The sequence below is a fragment of the Plasmodium gonderi genome (genome assembly GCF_002157705.1).
Source record: "Plasmodium gonderi DNA, contig: Chr01, whole genome shotgun sequence".
NCBI lineage: Eukaryota > Apicomplexa > Aconoidasida > Haemosporida > Plasmodiidae > Plasmodium > Plasmodium gonderi.
Genome location: NW_021628925.1, coordinates 361985 through 384332, shown reverse-complemented (window position 1 = coordinate 384332; position 22348 = coordinate 361985). Strand labels below are relative to the sequence as shown.

The window sequence follows — 22348 nt, the reverse complement described above, 5'->3', positions numbered from 1 at the left end:
GCAAAGTTTAAATAGCCAAAATGAAAGGAAAAAAAAAAAAAAAAAAAAAAAAAACACACAATAGAGTGCTTTTTTTTCTGAATTGTACAGGTAAAATAGCCAAAATGAAAAAAAAAAAAAAAAAAAAAAAATTAATTACACATCGAAATTTGCTTCCCATGTAAGTTGTTAAGCATAGTTATGCATAGATTTTAATCTTAACAATTTGTAAATTTTTTGCCATCATTAAATTATGTGAGAAAAGACAGTTATATTCTCTTAGTCTTTGAAGAAAAAAAGTGTTAAAGAACATATTATTTTCCCATTTTCTCTTTCTATAAACTTCTACAATTTTTATTTAAAAAGAAAATATAAAAAAAAAACATGTTTTAAAATAACATTCTGTAGATAATCTTGAGTGTTTTTTTGTCATAATAGACACATAATTGTGTGCCATACATCAATAAGATTTTGAGTATTGTTGCGCGTAAAAGAAAAATTGACCAACTGGTAGACCATGTTAAGTACATACGTGTGTATTTCACACTATTTATATTTTGTTGGGAAAATAAAAGGCACCTATTCAGGAATCTATGCCGTTGTGTAAATATTGCTGTGTAATTTTGTGTTCCTCTGTATACTGTCACCTCTCTACCAACCTCCACTATTCATATAAAAAAAAAAAAAAAAAAATCTGCTTTTACAATGAAATTTCTATTGAATGATGCTGATGGATACACACAGGTAAGACTAGTTAGGAAGTTAAAAAAAAAAAAAAAAAAAAGCTTCACAATGATTCGAAATAATGTACATCAAGATAGAAAAATACGTAAAGATAGAAAAATACACAAAGATAGAAAAATACACAAAGATAGAAAAATACATAAAGATAAAAAAATACACAAAGATGCACATATATTAAACAAATTAGTAGAACGAGCTTGCACATTGTCTTTCATTTTATGTGATATAAGGATGATTGATAAGTACCCATTTTTTCCCTTATCTTTTACATATATTAGGATGAAAAAAGCGTTGTGGAAATTAACCAATGTGATGATTTTATTCACCAGGAGAACAATATACACATAAGTGTTATAAAGCCAATTGTCAAACGTACCATTCATTCAGAAAATAAAAAAATAAACGCATTTTATAAACCAGTTGAGTTGGTGGAAGAGGTCAATACGTATGTCAAAAAAGGAGACGAATATCTTGTAAAATTGTATGAAAATTTGAAAAAGGACGAAAAAAGAGAAAATGTAATGGGCATGAAAAAAAAACCCAATACAACTCCAAGGGTAGAAGATATCTCAGATCAGTTCTGCGACGAGAATTATACTAATGGAAACGAAGTTAGTATGAATCATTCTGAATTTAAACTATTTAAAGACGAAGACAAAAATACTCTTCCCAAGTTCGAAACAGTTTTTGTACCAAAATTGAACAAGAACATCGAAGTTGTTAATTGCTTAAAGGAAAATATAAATGTTGATTATACCTATTTAGTACCGAAGCCTGTAGTCATACCTGTTGAAGTCCCTATATTAAAATTTAGAGATCATTTTAAAATTATCCCCATAAGAAAAAAAATTATCCCTCGTATTAAGTACACAGATGATGTTATTTATGTCGATTGTTGTGTTGAAAAGCCCTATATTGTTTATGAAAACATCATAGTACCTACTCCGTTTGATATTCCTATAGAGGAACGGCAGTACATCGACCACGCCCCTCCCATACAGGAATGAACTCATACAAATATCTTTAAGTCTATGTAGATAGTTTCATATACCTACCTTGGTATATTTGTGTTTTGCTCATGAGAAGTAGAGAAGAACACACGTAAGTACATATATATGGATTCCACATATGTATTATGTATATGTTCTCATATTTTCATCCATACATAACTGCGTCAACTAAGCATTAGAGATAAACGCATGTTTTAACTATTTTGTCTCCTCCATATTAGCATTATTATGTGTCGTATATAGGTTTTTTTTTTTTTTTTTTTTTTTTTTTTTTCTTGCATTCTTTCGATTTTAAAAGAAATAGATACGTCTGTCCTCATAAGTTGAATAATTTTTGTTTTTGCAAATGTAGAGCTTTTGTTGCGCTGTTTATACGCAAAAGTGATAGAAAACATACATACATATAGAACGTTTTTCAATTGGTCTTTTTGTCTGTACAACTAATTTTTTTTTTTTTTTTTTTTTCTTTTATTATTTTTCATTCAACTTGAAGTTTGAATAAAAAAAGTAAAAAGATTATGCAATATTGAGGGTTTTTTTTTTTTTTTTTTTTGGTATATAGAAACAGATTAAGATTTTCATTAAGAAAAATAAAAGGAAAGATGAAAAGAAAGGAGTCTAGAAGTAGGCAAAAAGAATTAAACATTGAAAACGAGATAAATTTAATATTCGGGTTTTATATTTGCTTTGATTTTCATATATATGTCCCTGGGCTCCACTTTATATGATCACTGTTCTCATATATCTAAAGTTGGTAGAAGATAATAGAAGGGGGGTGAATGGATATGGTACAGTAGAGGAGGAAAATCCCTTTTCAAGGAAAAATAAACAAAAAGAAAAAAAAAAAAAAAAAAAAAATGAAAAGATAAAATATAGTGAATTATAATTTGGAGGTGAAATTTATTTAAAAATGAAAGGAAAAGGTGTATAACAAAATGGTTATTGGGAAGGGGGGTAGTGGAAAAAGAAAAAAAAAAAAAAAAAAAAAAAAAAAAAAAAAGCACGGATCTCTGCCAACTACAAATTGTTAAATTCTTCTTTGCCACTGTCGGCTTAAACCAGCATTAAAAAACATGCACTTGTATTTAAAGAAAAAAAAAAAAAAAAAAAAAAATGCACGATGGGTGAACAAATATAAAAAAATGATTAATATGATTCGAGATAAAAACAATTGGAATTCGTTTTTTTTTTTTTTTTTTTTTTGAATATTTACTATACTACATCTCGCGTAAAAAGAGTGTACATAAAAATACATAAAATAATTAGAGAGGGTTGTACCGGTTTGAATATCTGTTTAAGGGGGCAAAAAAAATTACCTGACATGCAAAAGATGCAAAATTTTCTTCCTTTTTATAAAATATATAACACAGAAAAGAAGATAGCTCAAGTTTTATTAAAACAGAAGATTTTCCACAACAAAGCATATATAGCACAAGTGTGAAGAGAGAAAAAAGAGGGATTTCTACACAAAAAAAAGAATCCATATTTGTGTGACATGTACATAGAGCAAATTTAAATGAAGAAATATGTTCTTGTATCCGACAAGGTTTTTTTTTTTTTTTATCCTATACGTTACATACCTCTATTGCAAGCACACCTGGTTTGCAAAGTATATATATTAAATATCTATAAGTGAATACCCACAGTTGTATTTACGTAAATATATATATATATATGTTCACATAACCGATTATGCATACGCATGCACAACAACAAAACACGAGAAGAAATAACCAGTAATGAGTAGCGATGTTAAAGAAAACGACATTACTATCAATGGGGATAATGAAGAAGATGCCCAGCATGATTTAAAGAAAATGGAATTTGAAAAGAAGCATATGGAACTTAAAGAAAAATTAAAAAAACTTAAGAGTTCGAATAACAATAGTGGTATAAATGATGATACTAATAGTGCTGATTCAGAGAAGAATGAAAAGGACAATTCAAATAAAAACGAGATAACTACTAAATCAGTCACAAGTGATAACAAAAATAAATTTATCCAACTTCGAGAAAAGTTGAAAAAATTAAAGGAAGAGTGTAATCCCGATGAGGGATACGGAAATCAGATAATAACAGAAAGAGGAGGAAGTGAAAAGAGTTATCAAAGCAGAGATAACACAAAAAGTAATGAAAAAACTTTATCCCAACCCACAGATGAATGTTACAAAGAAAAAGAACCTGTTAAGGTTGAAAAGGATCGAGAGGCAATGCGAGCTGAACTAAAGAAAAAATTAGAAAAACTTAAGAGAGAATATGGAATTTATAATAATGAAAATGGAACAAGTGTAAGAATAGGAGAAGAACAAAATGAGTTTCGAAACAAAAGCATAAGCAAAGGAAATACATCCAGTAATTACAGGAAATATTCAAAAAGAAGTAATACAACGTCCAATCGTTCTACATCTCTGGATAGAGGAAAACTCCAAAGTTATGATAATAGGAGGAATTTAAATTATTCTCCTGATAGAAATAAAAATCGTTACAAGAATCAGAATGATTATTACGATAGGGAGTTAAGTAACCATAGTGGATTTAGCTCATTGGATAGAGAATATAGGAGAGATTATTACGGGCGAGTGCCAATCCGATTGGAAAATTTGCCATATGAGGATATAAGAAGAAGGGGTGTGCATTATAACCCCAGAAGGGGACAGATAGGGCATGGAGTTAGAATAAGATGTAGTATTAGCAATAGAGATCGATCCAGATGTATAAGTCGATCGAGGAGCAGAAGCAGATCAAGAAGTAACAGGGAAAGGGAATATTGGAGAGATAAACAGAGAAGCATGAACCCACGAGAAAAATGGAACTATGTGCGAGGTGATGATAATTCTTATTTCAGGAGAGAAGAAAAAAAAAACCGATATTTATACAATAAATGGACAGGGGAAAGAATTGAAAAAAAATACTTCCGAGTTCCTTTGGGTTATCACACAACGAAGGAAAATTGGAACAGCTATACTCAATGGCTGCAAAAAAAAAATGATTATAGATTTGGTTTAGAGTTTGATGAAAATAAAATTTTTAGGAGATCCAAATCGTTGTCTCCAAGCACGTGGAAGAATTTCGTTTCCAATTCAGAAGACAATGAAGAGGCTCCCCCAGGTGATGCTGATCGTGGCAAAAAGGCAATTGAAAAAATTGAGAAAACTGAGAAAAGTGAGAAGTATAAAAAAAACGAAATAACGAAAAAGCTGCAAAAAGAAAAAAGTGATGAAAAGGGTGGAGATTATGGTGATTCACACTTCGACAGTTCCCAGTCATCATACTCAAGTGACAAAAAACGTGGAAATAACCGTGCACCACAGAGAAGGAAGAAAACGAAAAGGTATAGCAGCAGCATATCAAGCATGCACAAAGGAGAAAGAGAAAGAGAAAGAAGTGTAAACAGGGGAAAAAAACGACATAGATCTTCAGGAAAAAAAAAAAAAAAAGCGGAAAAGGTAAGTAAGAGGAGAAAACGTGACAGGAGCACCGACAGTAGTGATGAAAGCAGCGATCGTGATAAAAAGAAATATAAAAAAAGAAAACATGGAGAAAAAAAACGAGAAAAAAAATATCGTGAAAAAGAACGTAGCGAAAAAAAAAAACGCAAAAAAAGTAAACATGATGAAAAGAAAAGAAAACATAAGAAAAGCAAATACAGTGAAAAGAAAAAAAAAAAATCCAAAAAATTGAATAAAACGAGAAAGAATTCTGAATATTCTGACAGTGGTGGTGAGGAAAGCAGCAACACCTCCTCTACATCTCTTTCCTTCCTTTGCGAAGGATATGATTCTTTGCAAGACAAGGAAACTAGAAAAAAAGGAACCAAGGTGCCGAATGCAAAATTAAAAATTAGTAAAAGCACGAGGAGAGAAAAGATGACTAGTGTGATAGATGATGATGACCCCGTTACATTTGAGAGAGAAAAGAAAGACGAAGCTGTGGTAAAAGATATGGGAGAAGAAAATGACCAAATGGAGGAAGAAATGGAGGAATATGAAAAAAAGAAAGGAAAGAAGAAGGAAACGGAATTGGGAACGGAGTTCAAATCGGAGATGCAAATAGTAATGGACGATGAGAAGGACTATCAGAACGAGAGAAAAGACAATCAGAATGAGAGAAAAGACGATCAGGATGAGAAAAAGGACGACCAGGACGAGAGAAAAGATGATCAGGACGAGGAACATTATGAAGATTCCTCTGGAGGAGAAAGTGAAGTAGGTCCAAAACCGCTGGATGTAAATGTGAAATTGGCAAAGCAACAAATTGATTATGGTGTTGCCATGATGCCAGGAGAAGGACAAGCAATAGCTCAGTTCGTGCAGAAGGGGAAAAGAATTCCAAGGAGAGGAGAAGTAGGACTGTCAGCTGAAGCAATCGAAAATTTTGAAAGTCTTGGTTATGTTATGAGTGGATCGAGGCATAAAAGAATGAATGCCATTCGTATGAGAAAAGAAAACCAGGTATACAGCGCTGAAGAACAAAGGGCATTAGCCATGCTGAATTATGAGGAGAGAGCTAACTGGGAAAATACATTAATAAATGACCTGAAGGAGGTTTTGAGGAAGCAAAACGAGGCCATACTAAATGAGAGTAAGAACAGCTGATTTGAATGGATGATGTTTTTTCACACCTTATAAATATTTGGAGATTTTTGTTCTTGATTTCCAATTTTTGCAGCTTCTTTTTTTTTTTTGCAGTTTTTTTGCAAGCTTTTTTTTTTTATGCCCTTTTTTCACCATTCCGACGAGTGGGGGTACATACAGGTACATATTATGTAGTACATATAGAGATTGTCTATGCGTGTCTACTTTTTTTTTTTTTTTTTTTTTTTTTTTGGGAAATGAGGTGTAAGGGAAAGAGAAGTTGAGTTTCCCATAAATGGCAACTTTTTTTTTTTTTTTTTTTTTTACTACTCACCAAAATGGCAATAGTTTAAAAATTACTTTTAAAAAATGCACGTTTATATGCATGTTGAAAAGATACCATTCCGATGTGTGCGCGTACACTATGCTGATGCTGTGCCAGGACATCCACATACATATACCATACATATACCCATTTTGTAAATATAAAATTTTTGAAATATACCAAATTCATGATGATCATAATCCAAAATATGAAATAAAAAATAAACATCATACTATTATTTGAAATGATTAATTTTTATACCTGATAATTTGAAATGGTGTAAAAATAAAAGAGGAAAAAAAAAAAAAAAAAAAAAAATGTCACCTTATAAAAAACTTCATAATTGGATGTGGAAAAGTGCAAAGAAACGTTGAAAGTGTTCCAAAATGCACATTAAAAAAGGAGTGGAAAAAAAGAAAAAATGTCTAACTCTTTATAAACATATATTTGTTCTCAATTTTCTACACTGCTTTATACACATTTTTTATTTCCCCAATTTATATATATGTCTTCAAAATTGTAGAAAAAGCCGATCACCTTTTCTACCATCCGTTTTCCACTTTTTACATTCACCTAAACGCCATTTGTGAAAATATCTACATATGGCAGATATTATATGTGTGCCATATAGCAAAATCGGACATTTATTTATAAAGGGCAAAAACCTGAACACATAATTTAACGAAACATATGAACAGTGAAAGTTTGAACGAGATATAATAACTCATGTGCAGTATTTTTAGGAGATATTGGGGAAAGACGGCAACAAAACACACTGATTGTGTTTACTGTTTGCGTTTACTATTTTATTTGTGTTTATTTTCTACATGCCCTTCGAAAGCACATTTTCTTGATTTTACCAATTTAGTGGAAAATGTATATATGTATATATATATATATATATATATATATATATATATATATATATATAACTTTTAAACGTTTTTTTTTTTTTTTTTTTTTTTTTTTTAAATGTATATTTATATATATCTATCTATTCTTTAAGTTTATAACATTTGCTTTTCATTGTGCAGTTTTGTTTAATCTTTTTTTTCTTACAACATTTTTTTTTTTTCTTTTTTAGTTGTACATATAAACACTGTGGTGTAAGTGTAAAAAAGTACCATGGCACATTATACAGGATGCACTTGGAGTGAAACGAATATATACAACAGGCTTGCAAAAATGCATACTGTGAAAGGTGTATATATATATATATATATATATATATATATATATATATATATATATATATATATATATATATATATATAACTCCATTGTGCTTGCACGCATTAACAACTGTTTGTACCATATATTGCACGTAGGTATGCATGTAATGTATGTATATATATTGCACAGCTTGAAGGAGCGCAAAAAATAACATACATGTAAAGTTTATGTTTATATAAAGATGTATATACATTCAAATGGAAAATGCTACATAGGGACATTTGTTTCTATTTTTTTCTTTTTTTTTCTATTTTTTTTTTATTTTATATTTATTTTAAGGGGATAGTTTCCTATTCCGTGCGCCAGAACACATGATATGGTTGGCGTGTAAACAAGATTTTTTTTTTTTTTTTTTTTTTTTTTTTTTTTTTTTTTTTTTTTTTGGTTTTAAAAAAATTTTTTTTTTTTTTTTTTTTTTTTTTTTTTTTTTTTGTTTTGCAGACGTGTTTAGTCTACTTCTTCCATCTTGGAATCAGTAGCGTCAATAGTTTCTTCAAGAGGTGGTAACTCGATATCATTGTTTTCCTCCTCATCAATTGATAAACCTAATTTAATCATTCTATGGATTCTTTTGGAGAATGTGGTGGGTTCTTCAAGAGCAAATCCAGATGTTAAAAGAGAAGTATCAAAAAGTAACCATATTAAATCTTTAACAGTTTTATCTGATTTATCTGCATCTGCCTTTTGTTTCAATGCAGTAATAATTGGGTGACGTGCATTGATTTCCATAATTTTTTTAGAAAGCATATAACTAGTCATGGAATTATCTCTTAATGCTTGTGCTTTCATAATTCTTTCCATATTTGCTGACCATCCAAATTCAGATGTAACTAAAACACATGGGGAATCTGTAATTCTTTGACCAACAACAACCTTTTCTACTTTCTCATGCAACACATCTTTAATTACTTTACACAATCCTTCATATTCAGCTTTCAATGTTTCAAAAGTTTTCTTAGCTTCTTCTGAATCGTCAATATCTAAGCCTTCCTTTGTACAGCACTTTAATTTTTTGCCTTCGAAATCTTTTAGTTGTTGTACAGCATATTCATCAATGGGATCAACCATATAAATAACTTCGAATCCCTTTTTCGTCAATGCTTCTAAAAATGGTGAATTCGATACAGCGTTAATTGATTCACCTGTGATGTAGTAGATGTCCTTTTGGTTTTCCTTCATTCTGTCAACATATTCTTTGAGTCCTATCATTTCATCACCAGATTTGGAGGTTTGGAATCTCAGAAGTTCGGTGATCTGCAAAATTGGGGCCCGGGTGTGGGAAAAAAAAAGACCAAAAATGTGACAGAAAAAGTGACAAAAACGTGACAAAAACGTGACAAAAACGTGACAAAAACGTGACAAAAAAATGAAAAAAAAATGGAAAAAAAAGCAACTATATATATGTTTTATTCATCCGAGTCGACACTTCGCAGAAGAAAATATTTTGTTTCGCTTCCATGACTCAATGTATTTAATAGTCGTGGCAAACAAAAGGCCGTCTTATTTATCCATTTCGTACAAGTACCCAGTAAGCATATAAATATATTTACCACAAGAATTTCTCAACCCTTATGTATATATATACATTATCTGTTAACTTGCACGAAATGGATAAACAATAAACACATGCTAAGGTGATAAGCGAGAGAGAGAAAAAAAAAAAAAAAAAATTTTTTTTTTTTTTTTAATAGCCCACTTTACTATTTAATCATTTAAGATATAACACCCTAAATGATTATAAAGTAAGACTACCCTCCTTAAATTGTTATTCCAAACGTCTGGACACACGTGCATTTTTGAAAGTTTCTCTTGTTTGCAGGTATGTAATTAAATTTGGATTAAGCGCGAGATTTGGTGCGACACAGTATGAATTATAATATTTTCTGCAGCGGCAGAAAATGCAGAAAGGATGGAAAGAAAAGAAAAAAAAAAAAAAACTCACCTTTGCACGATTGGCATTGTCCTCGTGAATTCCTAACTTTAAGTTCTTGCTGAATTGTTCATAAAACTTCTTATAGTTGTCTTTATTTTCGGCAAGTTCAGCAAACATATCCAAACATTTCTTAATGAGGTTCTTTTTGATAACTTTCAAGATTTTGTTTTGTTGTAAAGATTCTCTTGATATATTCAATGGTAAATCCTCTGAATCAACAACTCCCTTAACAAAGTTTAGCCATTCAGGAATAATTTCTTCACAGTCGTCCATAATGAAAACACGTCTAACATACAATTTAATGTTGTTTCTTTTTTTTCTATTTTCAAACATGTCAAATGGGGCTCTTTTTGGAATAAATAAGAGTGCTTTAAATTCTAATTGTCCCTCAACTGAGAAATGTTTTACTGCTAGATGATCTTCCCAATCGTTTGTCAAAGATTTGTAAAAGCTAGCATACTCTTCATTTGTAACTTCTTCTGGTTTTCTCATCCATAATGGTTTTTGTTTATTTAACTCCTCCCATTCATGTTCAACAGTGTGTATTTTTTTTTTTTTCTTATCTTTTTTCTTTTTTTTCTCAGCATTTTCTAATTCTTCTGTTACATCTTCTACTTTTGGATGATCATCTCCTTTTTCTTTATCATCATCATCTTCTTCATTGTGTTCCTTTTTTTCCTTATTATCTGCTCCTTCTACTTCTTGGGATAATTTTTCAGAATCTTCAATTTGGTCTTTGTCCTTACTGGACTTTTTATCAGCATCTTCTTCATCTTCATCTTCAGATGCAGTAATTTCTTTTTCATTCTGTCTTTCGCAATATAACTTAATTGGGAAGGAAATAAATTCGGAATGTTTCTTTACTAAATCTTTGATTCTTTTTTCTTCAAGATATTCTAATTGATCTTCTTTCAGATGCAATATAATTTTTGTACCTCTTCCCATTTTTTCATTTGTTTCATCTTTGGTAACAGTGAATGAACCACCAGCAGCTGATTCCCAAACATATTGTTCATCATCATTATTCTTTGAAATAACAACCACATGATCTGCTACTAGATATGCTGAATAGAAACCTACACCAAATTGGCCAATCATAGATATATCTCCACTAGCTTGGATAGCTTCCATAAAAGCTTTGGTTCCAGATCTAGCAATAGTTCCAAGATTGTTAATCAAATCATTTTTTGTCATACCAATACCTGAGTCCTCAATTGTTAATGTATTGTTTGTTTTATCAGGAATAATTCTAATGAAGAATTCTGGTTCAGCTGATAACTTTTGTGTATCCGTAATGGCTTCATATCTTATTTTGTCAAGTGCATCACTTGCATTGCTAATAAGTTCTCTTAAAAAAATTTCTTTGTTGCTGTAAAATGTGTTAATGATTAAACTCATTAACTGCCTAATATCGGCATTGAATGCGAATGTTTCCTTTGACATTTTTTCTGTGCGGGTGGAGGGTGAGGGAAAATAAAATCTCTCTTCGTTAACCTGTCACGTAGGTAAGGAAGAAAAGGGGAATTAATAAATACAAAAAAAAATATCTGCATTTATATAAACACATGGCTATGTATATGTACATAAACATGTGTGTGTGTGTGCTTTTTCCATATATACTCGCACGTGCACACACCACTCCCAAGTAATTATTCGAACCCTATCGGGACAATTTTTATCCCCACTATACAATTAGCATATTCGATTTTGTAAAGTGGGCTGAATTTTCAAAAAAAAACACTCTCTTATCAAATATGAATACGTGTGTGTGTTTACAAAAGTGTTCCCACAAGTGTGTACATACAAACGTGTAAATACAAGTGTGTATATATTTATATATTTTTATAAACCCCTTATTAGATGTAAATTGGGCGTATATGCATCCTGCATAAATTCTTTACATAAAAATATATATCCACTATATATCTATTTGTTTTTATATGGTATGAAAATAAATATATATAAAAAAAAAAAAAAAAAAAAATTATAAACAATAAGTTGACGTATATAAAAACAGAAAGAGACGAAGAAAAACAATTCTATAAATTGAGGCACTCTCAAAGGGAAGTTGCTTTGCGATATTCTTTTGCTGTCGATGTTGGATGCTATATTTAGTTTTTATGCGAATGAAATCTTTTAACTTTTAAAATAATATTAAACAATGTTTCGTTTTTACTATATATTTTTTTATTTTATCTTTTTCTTGTTATATATCTCTCCTTCATTCTTTCATGTCAGAATATTATATTTTAATGTATTACACTTTTTTTTTTTTTCTTTTTTTTGCTTACTTTTTTTTGTGTATGTTAATTTTTTTTTTTTTGTTTCTCCTTTTACAGGAAATTCGCAAAAAAAATGAAGTGTAGGTAGTGGTGAGGGTTTGTGGAAAAAAGAGTTTATATTTGTTTTTGAGAAAATAGGTTCAATCAACTTTGCATAAATTACAATATGATGGATATGGGGCTTTTCCTTTTCTTCCTTATCCTTAATTCGTTGAATTAGAGAAATGGTTTCGTTGGAATCTATAATATATTTATTGTAATATTTTTTTTCTTTTTTATTTCAACATAAAATGAGTATATTTTTTTTTTTTTTTTGGTTCAATTTATGTTTTAATTATTTTTGACAATTATTTATTCGTTAATTCATTTAATTAATTTATATATTTAATTTTAAATTTTTATGCATATATATATAATATATATATGTATATATGTACATATATCACCATTTTATTATTTTTTTTTTATTAAAAGTTGAAAATGCCACAAAAATGTATTCACCACAAATCATGCAAGAGAATATCAAAAAAAAGAAGGAAAAAAAAGAGTAAAAAAACATCCCAATGGCCCCCTCACGCGGGGCCTTTTATACACATATATATGTATATATATATATATATATGTATATTGAATTTTTTTGTGCTTTAAAATATGAATAGCATAAAATTAATACTGAGAAAAAAGGGCTAGAAAAAAGTACCAAGGATCGGGCCTACACAGCTCACTGTGTGGTGGGGGCCTTACATGCAAATTTTACAACATTATAAATTTATGGATCCATGAGAGAAAAAAAAAAAAAGTACAAACACAAACACAAACGCCAAGCTAAACGAGATGTTAAGGTGTAAAGTAATAATAACATAAATCTCTTTATAATCTATACCTGTCGGATGGCACATTCATATTCCTAACAATTCCATATTCTTCCTTCCCATGACCATATCTCGCGAACATATTTACCTACACCTGTAAAAATGTAACGGTGTATGCAAATATACCACGTATATATATATATATATATATATAAATGTACGCATTATAATAAAGCACATGCTAGATATATATGAACATATATATGGGAAAATAATATTACGGGGATGTTATGGAGCTAGGCAAAAAAATAACACTATCAACCTCAGCATCTCAGTATGCCAAAGCCTACTGAAAGGCCCTTGATCCCCAAACTCAACAATATTACATTCTTCTCCTAAGAAAGGATAATATAAAGAAAGTGAAAAAAAAAAAAAAAAAAAAAAAAAAAAAAAAAAAAAAAAAAAAAAAAGGAAAAAAAAAAAAAAAAAAAAAAAAAAAAAAAAAGCGGAGAGCAAAAGGGAGTAGGGAAAATGCAATATTTTTTCTCAACCAGCTCCCTCCCGACACAGCGAACAAGCTAAATTTATGAATGAGTTATTGTTTTTTCAAAATCACGCACATGCTCTCCCAAACAATTTTTATTGACACTACTGCTACCCATTGACGATATGTATTGGTGTACGTATAGATAAGTAATGATGCACATATTGACACATCATGGCACTCATTGACAATCACTTATAAAAATTACCTCTTTTGAAGGAGATGACAAAAGAAACGGACTTCAACCGAAGGTTAATAATATCAAACTTTGTTAAATTTTTTTTTTTTTCCATTTTTCCGTTTTTCCTCCTTAATGAATTAAATAAAAAACATATATAGAAATATGGGAAAATCACACATCTTTTATATTTTTAGCCCATTCAATCGACGTAATATGATCTATTCCCCGTACGTACACTTTTAGCTTTCTACACGTTATATGCTATATATATATATATATACACTATTACAGCACACTATTCCTATCCTTTAAACAAGAGCAATCTGATCACGCATCACAGCTAGTCCCAAATGAACATAGCCCGAACACCCCCACTTCCTATTATTATAAAATTTTTTTTGACAAGTTTTTATAATACATGACGAAAAAAACAAATATACATGATAAGATTGGGCAGGCAGCTAATGGTGGAAGAAAAAAAAAAAAAAAAAAAAATTGTAGCATTAACACTAGCACGAACACTAACACATTTCCATCACCCTGATAATTCCCATATCATTAACATAGTCCATGATTAAGAAAAGAGAGAATAAGCATTTTTTTTTTTTTTTTTTGCCTTCAATTGTGAAATATTACTACAATATGAAATTTTTTATACATCCGCACACGAATGCAATTCAAAAGGAAATAAAACATTTATCGTGATGGAGAGAAAAAAAAAAAAAAAAAAAAAAAAAAAAGAATGTTCTACATTTTTGTATAAGGATTAAAGTTCTGTGCTCCCATTTTTTTTACATATTATAGCTGTTAAGGTTTTTACAACTTAAGGTTTATTTGTCTGGGGTGTTCTTTTTTTTTTTTTTTTCCCTTATAGACATTTTTCCCCCTTTCTGTTTTATACTTTTTTCGCAATTTTTTTTCCATTTTGCCTACTTCACATAAATAAATTTTTAAAAACAACACAAAGTAACATTTTTGACGACGAAGGAGAGGAAAAAAAAAACCTTGCCCCTTACTCGATGGTATATTTTGTTAACATGTCAAATGCTTATAATAGCATAACGTGTAACAGACATATGATATGAAAAAAGTAAGAATTTTTTCGCATATGTTTTCTTTACAATAATCCTCTTTGACAACAGAACAAAGGAAAAATTGCTTGAAATATTCTCCTTACATCTTATCAAAATGAAGTTTATTAATTTTCATGACAAGAATAAGAATTTTTGTGTAAACAATTATTGGTACCTTTTCCATAGTTCCAGAAAAAGGAACAGTAGCATATGCAGTACATCGTAATTGTACATTCCACCAATAGTACTTTAAAAAATTTTGTATGGTTATATTTTGTTTTTCGTTGTCCTTTTTTGTATCTTTTTTTTATTTACTTTTTTTTTTTTTTTTTTTTTTTTGCAGTTAAGCTGCATATACCTGTTTATATTATGTATATATGAACAAAACATATGTTTGTGAATTTAAAAAAAAAAAAAAAAAAAAAGAGAATATATGAAGGTGATTAATTTCGAGTTAATTTAAATCAACTAAGAGATCAATTCTCTTGGGTTTCTGTACGTGTGTGTCTATGTGTGAGTGCAATGGAATACACAATGTTCCCAAAAAAAGGAAAATATAAACATATTAATGTATTTGCACTTTGTGTGTGCCTATACATTGAAGCATGTCCCACCATGTCAAAGTGAAGAAAATGAAGAAAAAAGGCTTAAGGAAATAACAAAAAGTACCAAAAAAGGGAAAAAAAAAAAATGGAAGAAAACACATCGCAAATGATTTAAAAGTACGGAAAAATACATATATATGGTATACAACAAAAAGGAAGCATCAATATATTTGAAAAAAAAAAAAAAAAAAAAACTCCTTGAGTGTTCGTTCGAAATGGATGGATGTGACCAATGTTGCTATACTGTTTCAATTACATTTCTCTTCTTCTAAGTACGTAAAATGTAGGTACTAACCAACCATGGGTCTTTTACGTCCTCTTTGTTTAACTGAAGAAAAAACGTGGAAAGAAAAAAAAAAAATTGACTTTACAAATGAAAAAAAAAAAAAAAAAAGAGAAGCCAAAATATACAATACATGGGAATGGGAGGGAGAGTTCAACAATGATCCGTGTTTTCGTGTTAGAACCTCCTAATTTTTGTTATACCTATTTCTAGTTTTTTTTTAATTTCGTCAAAATTATTGGATTTTGTTTTATACCCCTCAAGGATATGTTCCTCCTGTATGGTTAGTTTTGAGGTAAAGGAAAATAGACAATGAAGTTTATCACAATAAACGTGTGGTAATTATTTACATATTTTCTTTACTGTATGAAGTTTTTAAATAATTATCCAAGCATAGAAATCATATTTAAATTGATTTATTTTACCAGTTCTGGAAATTCACTGTGGAAACTTTTTATGGCCTTCAACAGAACAAACAAATCTACTGCCTTGTCCTACATGGGGTGGGGTGGGGTAGAAAAGTGCATTCCAAATGTGCTTAATAAAACGATGGGTCATAAAAACAAGCGCGATAAACAGAGAGAAATGTGCAAAGGCCGACGAGCTATTTTTATTTGTGTACCTCAACCGAAGTTGACAAGAAAGTTAAGCCAAAATCAATAACACACAGTTTTATCGACTCAACATCATTTAATTTGTATGGTAATTGATTAGAAGAATCCAGAATTTTACATTTATCTATGTAGGAATTTCTCAAAATTAAATTAGATGTGGTAAAATCCCCATGAATAATATTTCCATTGTGTATTTTTGCTAATATCATGCCTACACGTTTTGGTATATTGGGTTCATATTCTGCTACATTTTTAAGGATATGATTAATTGTAGACCCTTTGACAAATTCTAAATATAAACTTTTTTCATTAACATCAACAAAATAGAGCATTGGTACGTCTATGTTTATGCTGGCTAATTTTTTGGTAAATTTTATTTCGTTCGATACCCTTAATTTTCGGATCTTTGAATCTATTTTTTTGTGTCGATAATATTTTCTGTAAATTTCTTTCTTCACTGCTTCTTTCCCGATAAAAACGCACTTGTATATTTTCTAAAATGACATGCGTAAAAATATGAAGAAAAAAAAATACGAGAAGAAGAAAATAACAAGGGGAAAAAAAAAAAAAAAAAAAAAAAAAAAAAAAAAAAAAAAAAAAAAAAAAAAAAAAAAAAAAAAAAGGGAAAAAAAAAAAAAAAAAAAAAAAAAAAAAAAAAAAAAAAAAACACGAAATGTGATACAAATAAAGAGAGACGTATCATTAGACAAAGCAAAAAATGTATGTACGTGTTCGAATGTTCAATTTTGTAAGCTGTGTTAAAAGTATCTTAAATAATGTAACATTGGAATTGAATAAACAAGAAAAATTAATTTTTTTTTTTTTTTTTTTTCTATCCCCTTTTTACCGCATCAGACCCGGATGATATTAAGGAACATTCCATGGCTACTTCTTTGGTCCACTTTTTTTTTTTTTTTTGTTATTTTAACACCCTGAATGATTATTCTGTTTCCACAATTTTTATATTTACATCACACTTTATTTTCTTAGCGTCTTAAGTGTGTATAAATGTCTTTTTGTCGAAAATATATTTTGGTTGGCCCCTTTTTTACATAACAGTCTTAATCGCTTTTCTTTGAATGAAAATGGACATAGCAAATTTTGGTAGGTATTTTTCCCTTAACTTTTTATTTTTTTTTTTGTATATAAAAAAAAGAAAGTCGAATAGTAGATTATTAGATCAAGTATAAACTTATATGAAATGATATTTTGTTTTACATTTATTTTGTGGTATTATTCTATTTCTTATAACTTTTTTGCATGCCTTTTTTATATAATTTCCATTTAGTCCATATTTTTTTTTTTTTTCCGAACATTTACACGACCGTTGTGGGGTTGGCTCAGTTTAGAACAAGTATTGAGGACGATTTTGCTCATTCGGGAAACTTTTTTTTTTTGCTTGTCAAACGTGGGATTAGCAAGAAGAAGGATAAGCAAAGAGGGGGAAAAAAAGAGGGAAAAAAGGAGGAAAAAAAGGAGGAAAAAAAGGAGGAAAAAAAGAAGTAAAGGAGGCTGCTAAATGGGATGCAATAAAAAAGAAAAAAAACTTCTTAACAAAATAGATTACCCAAATACAATGTTGCTAACTTTTTTTTTTTTTTTTTTTTTTTTTTTTTATTGCACTCCATTTGTCAGCACCGTGTAGTTACAATTTAAAAACATTCACGAAAACGAGAAATAAAAAATCACCATATGAATATCTCAATTAAGGAGAGTTTAGAACACATTTGTGATGTGTTCAGATTTTTTGGGATAGATTACATAACGGCGGATTTGCTTAGAAGAGGAAAGTTTACGAATAAAGGGAAGAAAAAAAAACAAGTCATCATTAAATACAATTTTTTGATTAACGATTTATGCCTCCTTTACTGTTTCGAATTTAAGAGAAAATTCAAACCTACTTACACAGAATATGTAAAAAAAGAACTTCTAAGAGTAGAAGAAGAAATATACGCGAAAGGAAAAAATAAAACCATCATTTGTAGTGGCAGTTGCAGTGGCAGTGGAAGTGGCAGAAAGGAGTATTTAAATCACAGTGGAAGACATACAAATGATTTGCATCGTCGTGCCGAATTAGGACACAGCCAAGGACTTAAAGAAGAAAACACGTACCCACATGATGAAGGCGATATGTGTGCAGAAGACAATGATGACGAAAAAGACGATGATGACGAAGAAGAAGATGATGATGAAGAAGATCACTTAGTAGAGGAATTAGAAATGGATAATATATCATACAGTGACGATTTTATTATTATATCACCTATGGTTGTACTAATTCTGGAATATTTTGAATACCCAAGATTGTACTACCTTCTCAAGTGCAACTTTCAAATGTGCAAAGAGTTACTTCTATGTATAGGGTTCCTGATTGATAGCACCAAAATGCTGGAACATTACGACAAGAGACAAGCATTTTATGAATCGTTTTTTAGAAACCTCAGCTGTGCTAGTAGTAGCAGTGCAGGGGATCGCACAAGTGCTAATGGGAAGCAGAACAATTATTTAGAAAAAAAAAAATCAGTGCCAGAAAAACCAGAGGAAGGAATGAATGCTGATAGAATTTATCACGTAATAAATGAAGCAATGTTATTACTGTCGAACAGACCATACGATTTGGAACTGTTTCAATACAAGTACATGTACCATTTTTTGAATGAACTAAAAACTGGAACCCGTACTAGTGGGTATGAAAACTTAAAACAGTGTGAATCCATAGGAGGGTCGATGAAAAACTTTTGTGAATACAAGGAAAATGGATATTTAAAAAAAAAACACAACACTTGTCCTGCAAAAAATGCAAGTCAAAACTTGAACGATAATAAGTGTCAACCTATGATGATGAATGACAATTTTGCTAATACAATTGGAACGTCGATCCCACAGAAGCATGACATTATAGAAGTTGAAGAGGAACTTAGTTTACCAGATTATGTATCGTATGATTACGCAATATATCAAGAAAATTTTATAGATCGATATAGTAGAAATTGGGATGGGGCTGGTGATGAATCTGCATGGATTGATCCAGAATGTGATTCCACCCATAGGAATGAGAGTGACGAATTGCGATTGGTTGAAGAAAATATTAACAAAATGATGTATATCAAAAAACTTACAAGAAATGTAAACAAGCACTGCAACCAACTTATACAACTACAAAGAAAAACAAGTCAATGTATAAATCAGCTTCAACATCTAGACAGGAACAGATTATTTCTTTTTAATAAATTCAACTCATTAGTGAGTGCATACACAGAACCACACAATGTTGTTGTTAACATGTCCGATTCGGGTACCTTAAGTAATTCTTATAATGGGAAGAAATGCGTTGAAAAACTGCAAAAAAAAATGACACACAAACAAAAAAAGGTAAATCTAATGAATAATGTTTTGTTTACTGTGCACGTGGATTTAGAAAGGGACAAAGAATATGTAGAAAATAAGTTATGCAGAAATGAACAAATTATTTTAAAAGAAAATAAAAAAAACAAAAACATTGCACCTGCAGGTAAAAGTACTGTATCGAATTATGGTGATAATTCTCAAAATATTTCAGGAAACAGTAAATTTTCTCAGTATGGATTCCATCTCCTAAATGATAGTAAAAATACAAATGCTGAATTTTTTGAAGAAATAAATTACGACAATGTGCTTGCCGACAAGGTCACAATTAACGAGTTTCTTCTTTTGAATGACACTCCATTGTATGATAAAATTTGTCACATATATAAAAGCGGAGTACATTTTTTTCATTTCGAGCAGTTAAGAGCAGTTTTTTGGCTCTGGCTTCAGTCAATATTTCCTGACACCATAGATGATCTAAATAACAAAAATCCACATGATAACAGTGACAAAACAATAAGAAAAGAAGACGTAGTTGTTCCCGTTGACCTTTTCGACATAAACAATAACAAATTTTTTTATGACAATATCGTTCCCCCTGCAGACATGGAGAACCTCTACATTCACATTTTAAGTGTATGTCCGAATTTTCTCATCCATGTTTTGTGAAACCATAACAAACCCGTTTTCACACACTCATGCGATTTCACCCACTTATGCAGCTTCACTCACTCGTGCAGACATCCCTTTGGCACACGTGTCTTCCATTTCTTCCATTTCTTCCATTTCTTCCATTTCTTCCACTTCTTCCATTTCTTCCACTTCTTCCATTTCTTCCACTTTTTCCATTTCTTCCATTTCTTCCACTTCTTCCATTTCTTCCACTTCTTCCATTTCTTCCATTTCTTCCATTTCTTCCATTTCTTCCACTTTTTCCACTTTTTCCACTTCTTCCATTTCTTCCATTCCCAATATGTAGGACCTTAACAACTTCGAGAGAAATGTCAAGCTGCTGAAGGAGTACCTGTTCGAGAAGGGATGCACGATTGGATATAACAAAGTTGGTAAAGGTGGAAAAGCGAACGATCAGACAAACAGATTGAATGGAATTACGAAATATGTAAATGATCTACATGCAGAATTTGTTGCATACTACAATTATAAAAAGAAAGCGAAGGATCTATGTGATGAAATGTTTGTTGAATTTCTTGAAACAAAAAAAAAAAATATGACTATCAATTCAAGTGTTGAAAAAGAAGACTACACCAATTTAGCAAATATTATTAATCGACATTTAATTGGCATAGATAATATTCTCAAATATAATCCAATTCTGGATTTTACCAAAATGGTTGATGGGATTAAAAACCAAAGCTTTATTCGTACTGAGGTAAATGTAATTCAGTTAGATTGTCAAGACTGGTATAATATGTATATATATCATAGGAAAAAAAGAAAAAAAGCTAGGGGAATCACTACTGAGGGAGAAAACAATTCTAGAGGAATTTCAACAACCACTGTTGTCACCAGTTCGAATGGCACATCAGGGAAACATTTTCCTTCAAACCACATAATAAATTTTATGACCAACTCAAATTATAAAATAAATGAAAAACCGAAAACCTACGCATCAACCATTTTCAACTATTCCGATCAGTTCATATCGAACAATGACATATACACCTTTTCCGAAAATATTATAAAATCAGGGGAAGATTTTGACATCTTTGTCAAAGGGAAAAGGGACAAGTGCGTGCATAATTTTCATCACCTTTTGCGAAAGGTTGAGCGATACATGAATTGCGTCGCATACAACTTGTAGCTCTCACATGGATACCTCTCAAATGTGTAGCTCTCACATGGATATCTCTCAAATGTGTAGCTCTCACATGGATATCTCTCAAATGTGTAGCTCTCACATGGGTATCTCTCAAATGTGTAGCTCTGCCTCTATGTGTTTGCACTGGTGTGATTGCTTCCCCTAGGAAATAATGACCTGTACCTCTAAATCTTATACAAGGATAAAGTTCATTACATGTGTGAAGTTGCACTTACGGCTGCTTGTAACCAAAAGGAGGAAAGTATAAAAACGGCACCAAAAAAAAAAAAAAAAAAAAAAAAAAAAAAAAAAAAGAACTAATTTTTTCTTGTTTACTCTTCCTTATATTAAAAAGTGCATAAAAATTCCCTCAAATGGAGTTGTAAAAAATATGCAAAATAATTTAAGGTGAGGAGAAAATAACCATTCTTCTGTTCGTACTTTTAACGGTATAACAATATTGTAGAGTTACTTATTTTCTTTCTGTCCCGTGGAGGAATCACTAGACTTCTTTTAGCGATTTTTTTCTTTTTTTTTTTTTTTCCCTTACTGGCCATTTTTTTCAAGCACATAACAATGCAGTAAGAGTGGCTTTTCCTACATGGCTTCAAAAAAAAATAAACCAAAAATAAAACCTCTTAAATTGTGTGCCTTTTATATGCAATCACCCATCCATTCATTCATTCATTCATGCATGTATGTATACATATATGTACATATCTGTGATCTATAGGAGGAACGAATACAGTGAACACGAAATAGCAATTTTTCCATCTTAACAATTTTTTGTAACGGTGTAATAGTGGACCTATCAAAAATATAAATAAAATAAAAAAAAAAAAAAAAAAAAAAAAAAGGCGAAGGGACGGCACTACTTTTTTCCTTTTGTGCATTTTTTCAACTGTATAAAATAAATTAAAATTTTTTTTTTTAAAATTTAAATTTCCTTTTTAGCCAAATAAATTGAGGAAAAGAATAAAAAAAAGGAAAAA

General features: G+C 30.2%; 5 protein-coding genes across 5 annotated transcripts; 3 read left to right on the top strand and 2 right to left on the bottom strand.

Moving 5' to 3' along the window:
• Positions 1 to 684: 684 nt before the first annotated feature.
• Positions 685 to 1730, top strand: PGO_010700 (inner membrane complex protein 1d; the record flags this gene model as incomplete). The annotated part of the gene is made up of 2 exons (XM_028685710.1): positions 685 to 723; positions 1002 to 1730. 2 exons carry the CDS (start codon positions 685 to 687, stop codon positions 1728 to 1730), a joined length of 768 nt encoding a protein of 255 aa, XP_028541511.1.
• Positions 1731 to 3472: 1742 nt separating this feature from the next.
• On the top strand, positions 3473 to 6328 carry PGO_010690 (heat shock protein 86 family; the record flags this gene model as incomplete). The annotated part of the gene is made up of 1 exon (XM_028685709.1): positions 3473 to 6328. One exon carries the CDS (start codon positions 3473 to 3475, stop codon positions 6326 to 6328), a length of 2856 nt encoding a protein of 951 aa, XP_028541510.1.
• A 1984-nt stretch (positions 6329 to 8312) lies between these two features.
• PGO_010680 (heat shock protein 86) lies at positions 8313 to 11241 on the bottom strand (the record flags this gene model as incomplete). Its single annotated transcript, XM_028685708.1, has 2 exons — positions 8313 to 9119; positions 9808 to 11241. 2 exons carry the CDS (start codon positions 11239 to 11241, stop codon positions 8313 to 8315), a joined length of 2241 nt encoding a protein of 746 aa, XP_028541509.1.
• Positions 11242 to 15585: 4344 nt separating this feature from the next.
• On the bottom strand, positions 15586 to 17075 carry PGO_010670 (EKC/KEOPS complex subunit BUD32; the record flags this gene model as incomplete). The annotated part of the gene is made up of 5 exons (XM_028685707.1): positions 15586 to 15623; positions 15782 to 15854; positions 16004 to 16072; positions 16201 to 16686; positions 17040 to 17075. 5 exons carry the CDS (start codon positions 17073 to 17075, stop codon positions 15586 to 15588), a joined length of 702 nt encoding a protein of 233 aa, XP_028541508.1.
• Positions 17076 to 17884: 809 nt separating this feature from the next.
• PGO_010660 (hypothetical protein, conserved) lies at positions 17885 to 21359 on the top strand (the record flags this gene model as incomplete). The annotated part of the gene is made up of 2 exons (XM_028685706.1): positions 17885 to 20173; positions 20517 to 21359. The coding sequence occupies 2 exons, from the start codon at positions 17885 to 17887 to the stop codon at positions 21357 to 21359; spliced, it is 3132 nt and encodes a 1043-aa protein (XP_028541507.1).
• Between the last annotated feature and the right edge of the window lie 989 nt (positions 21360 to 22348).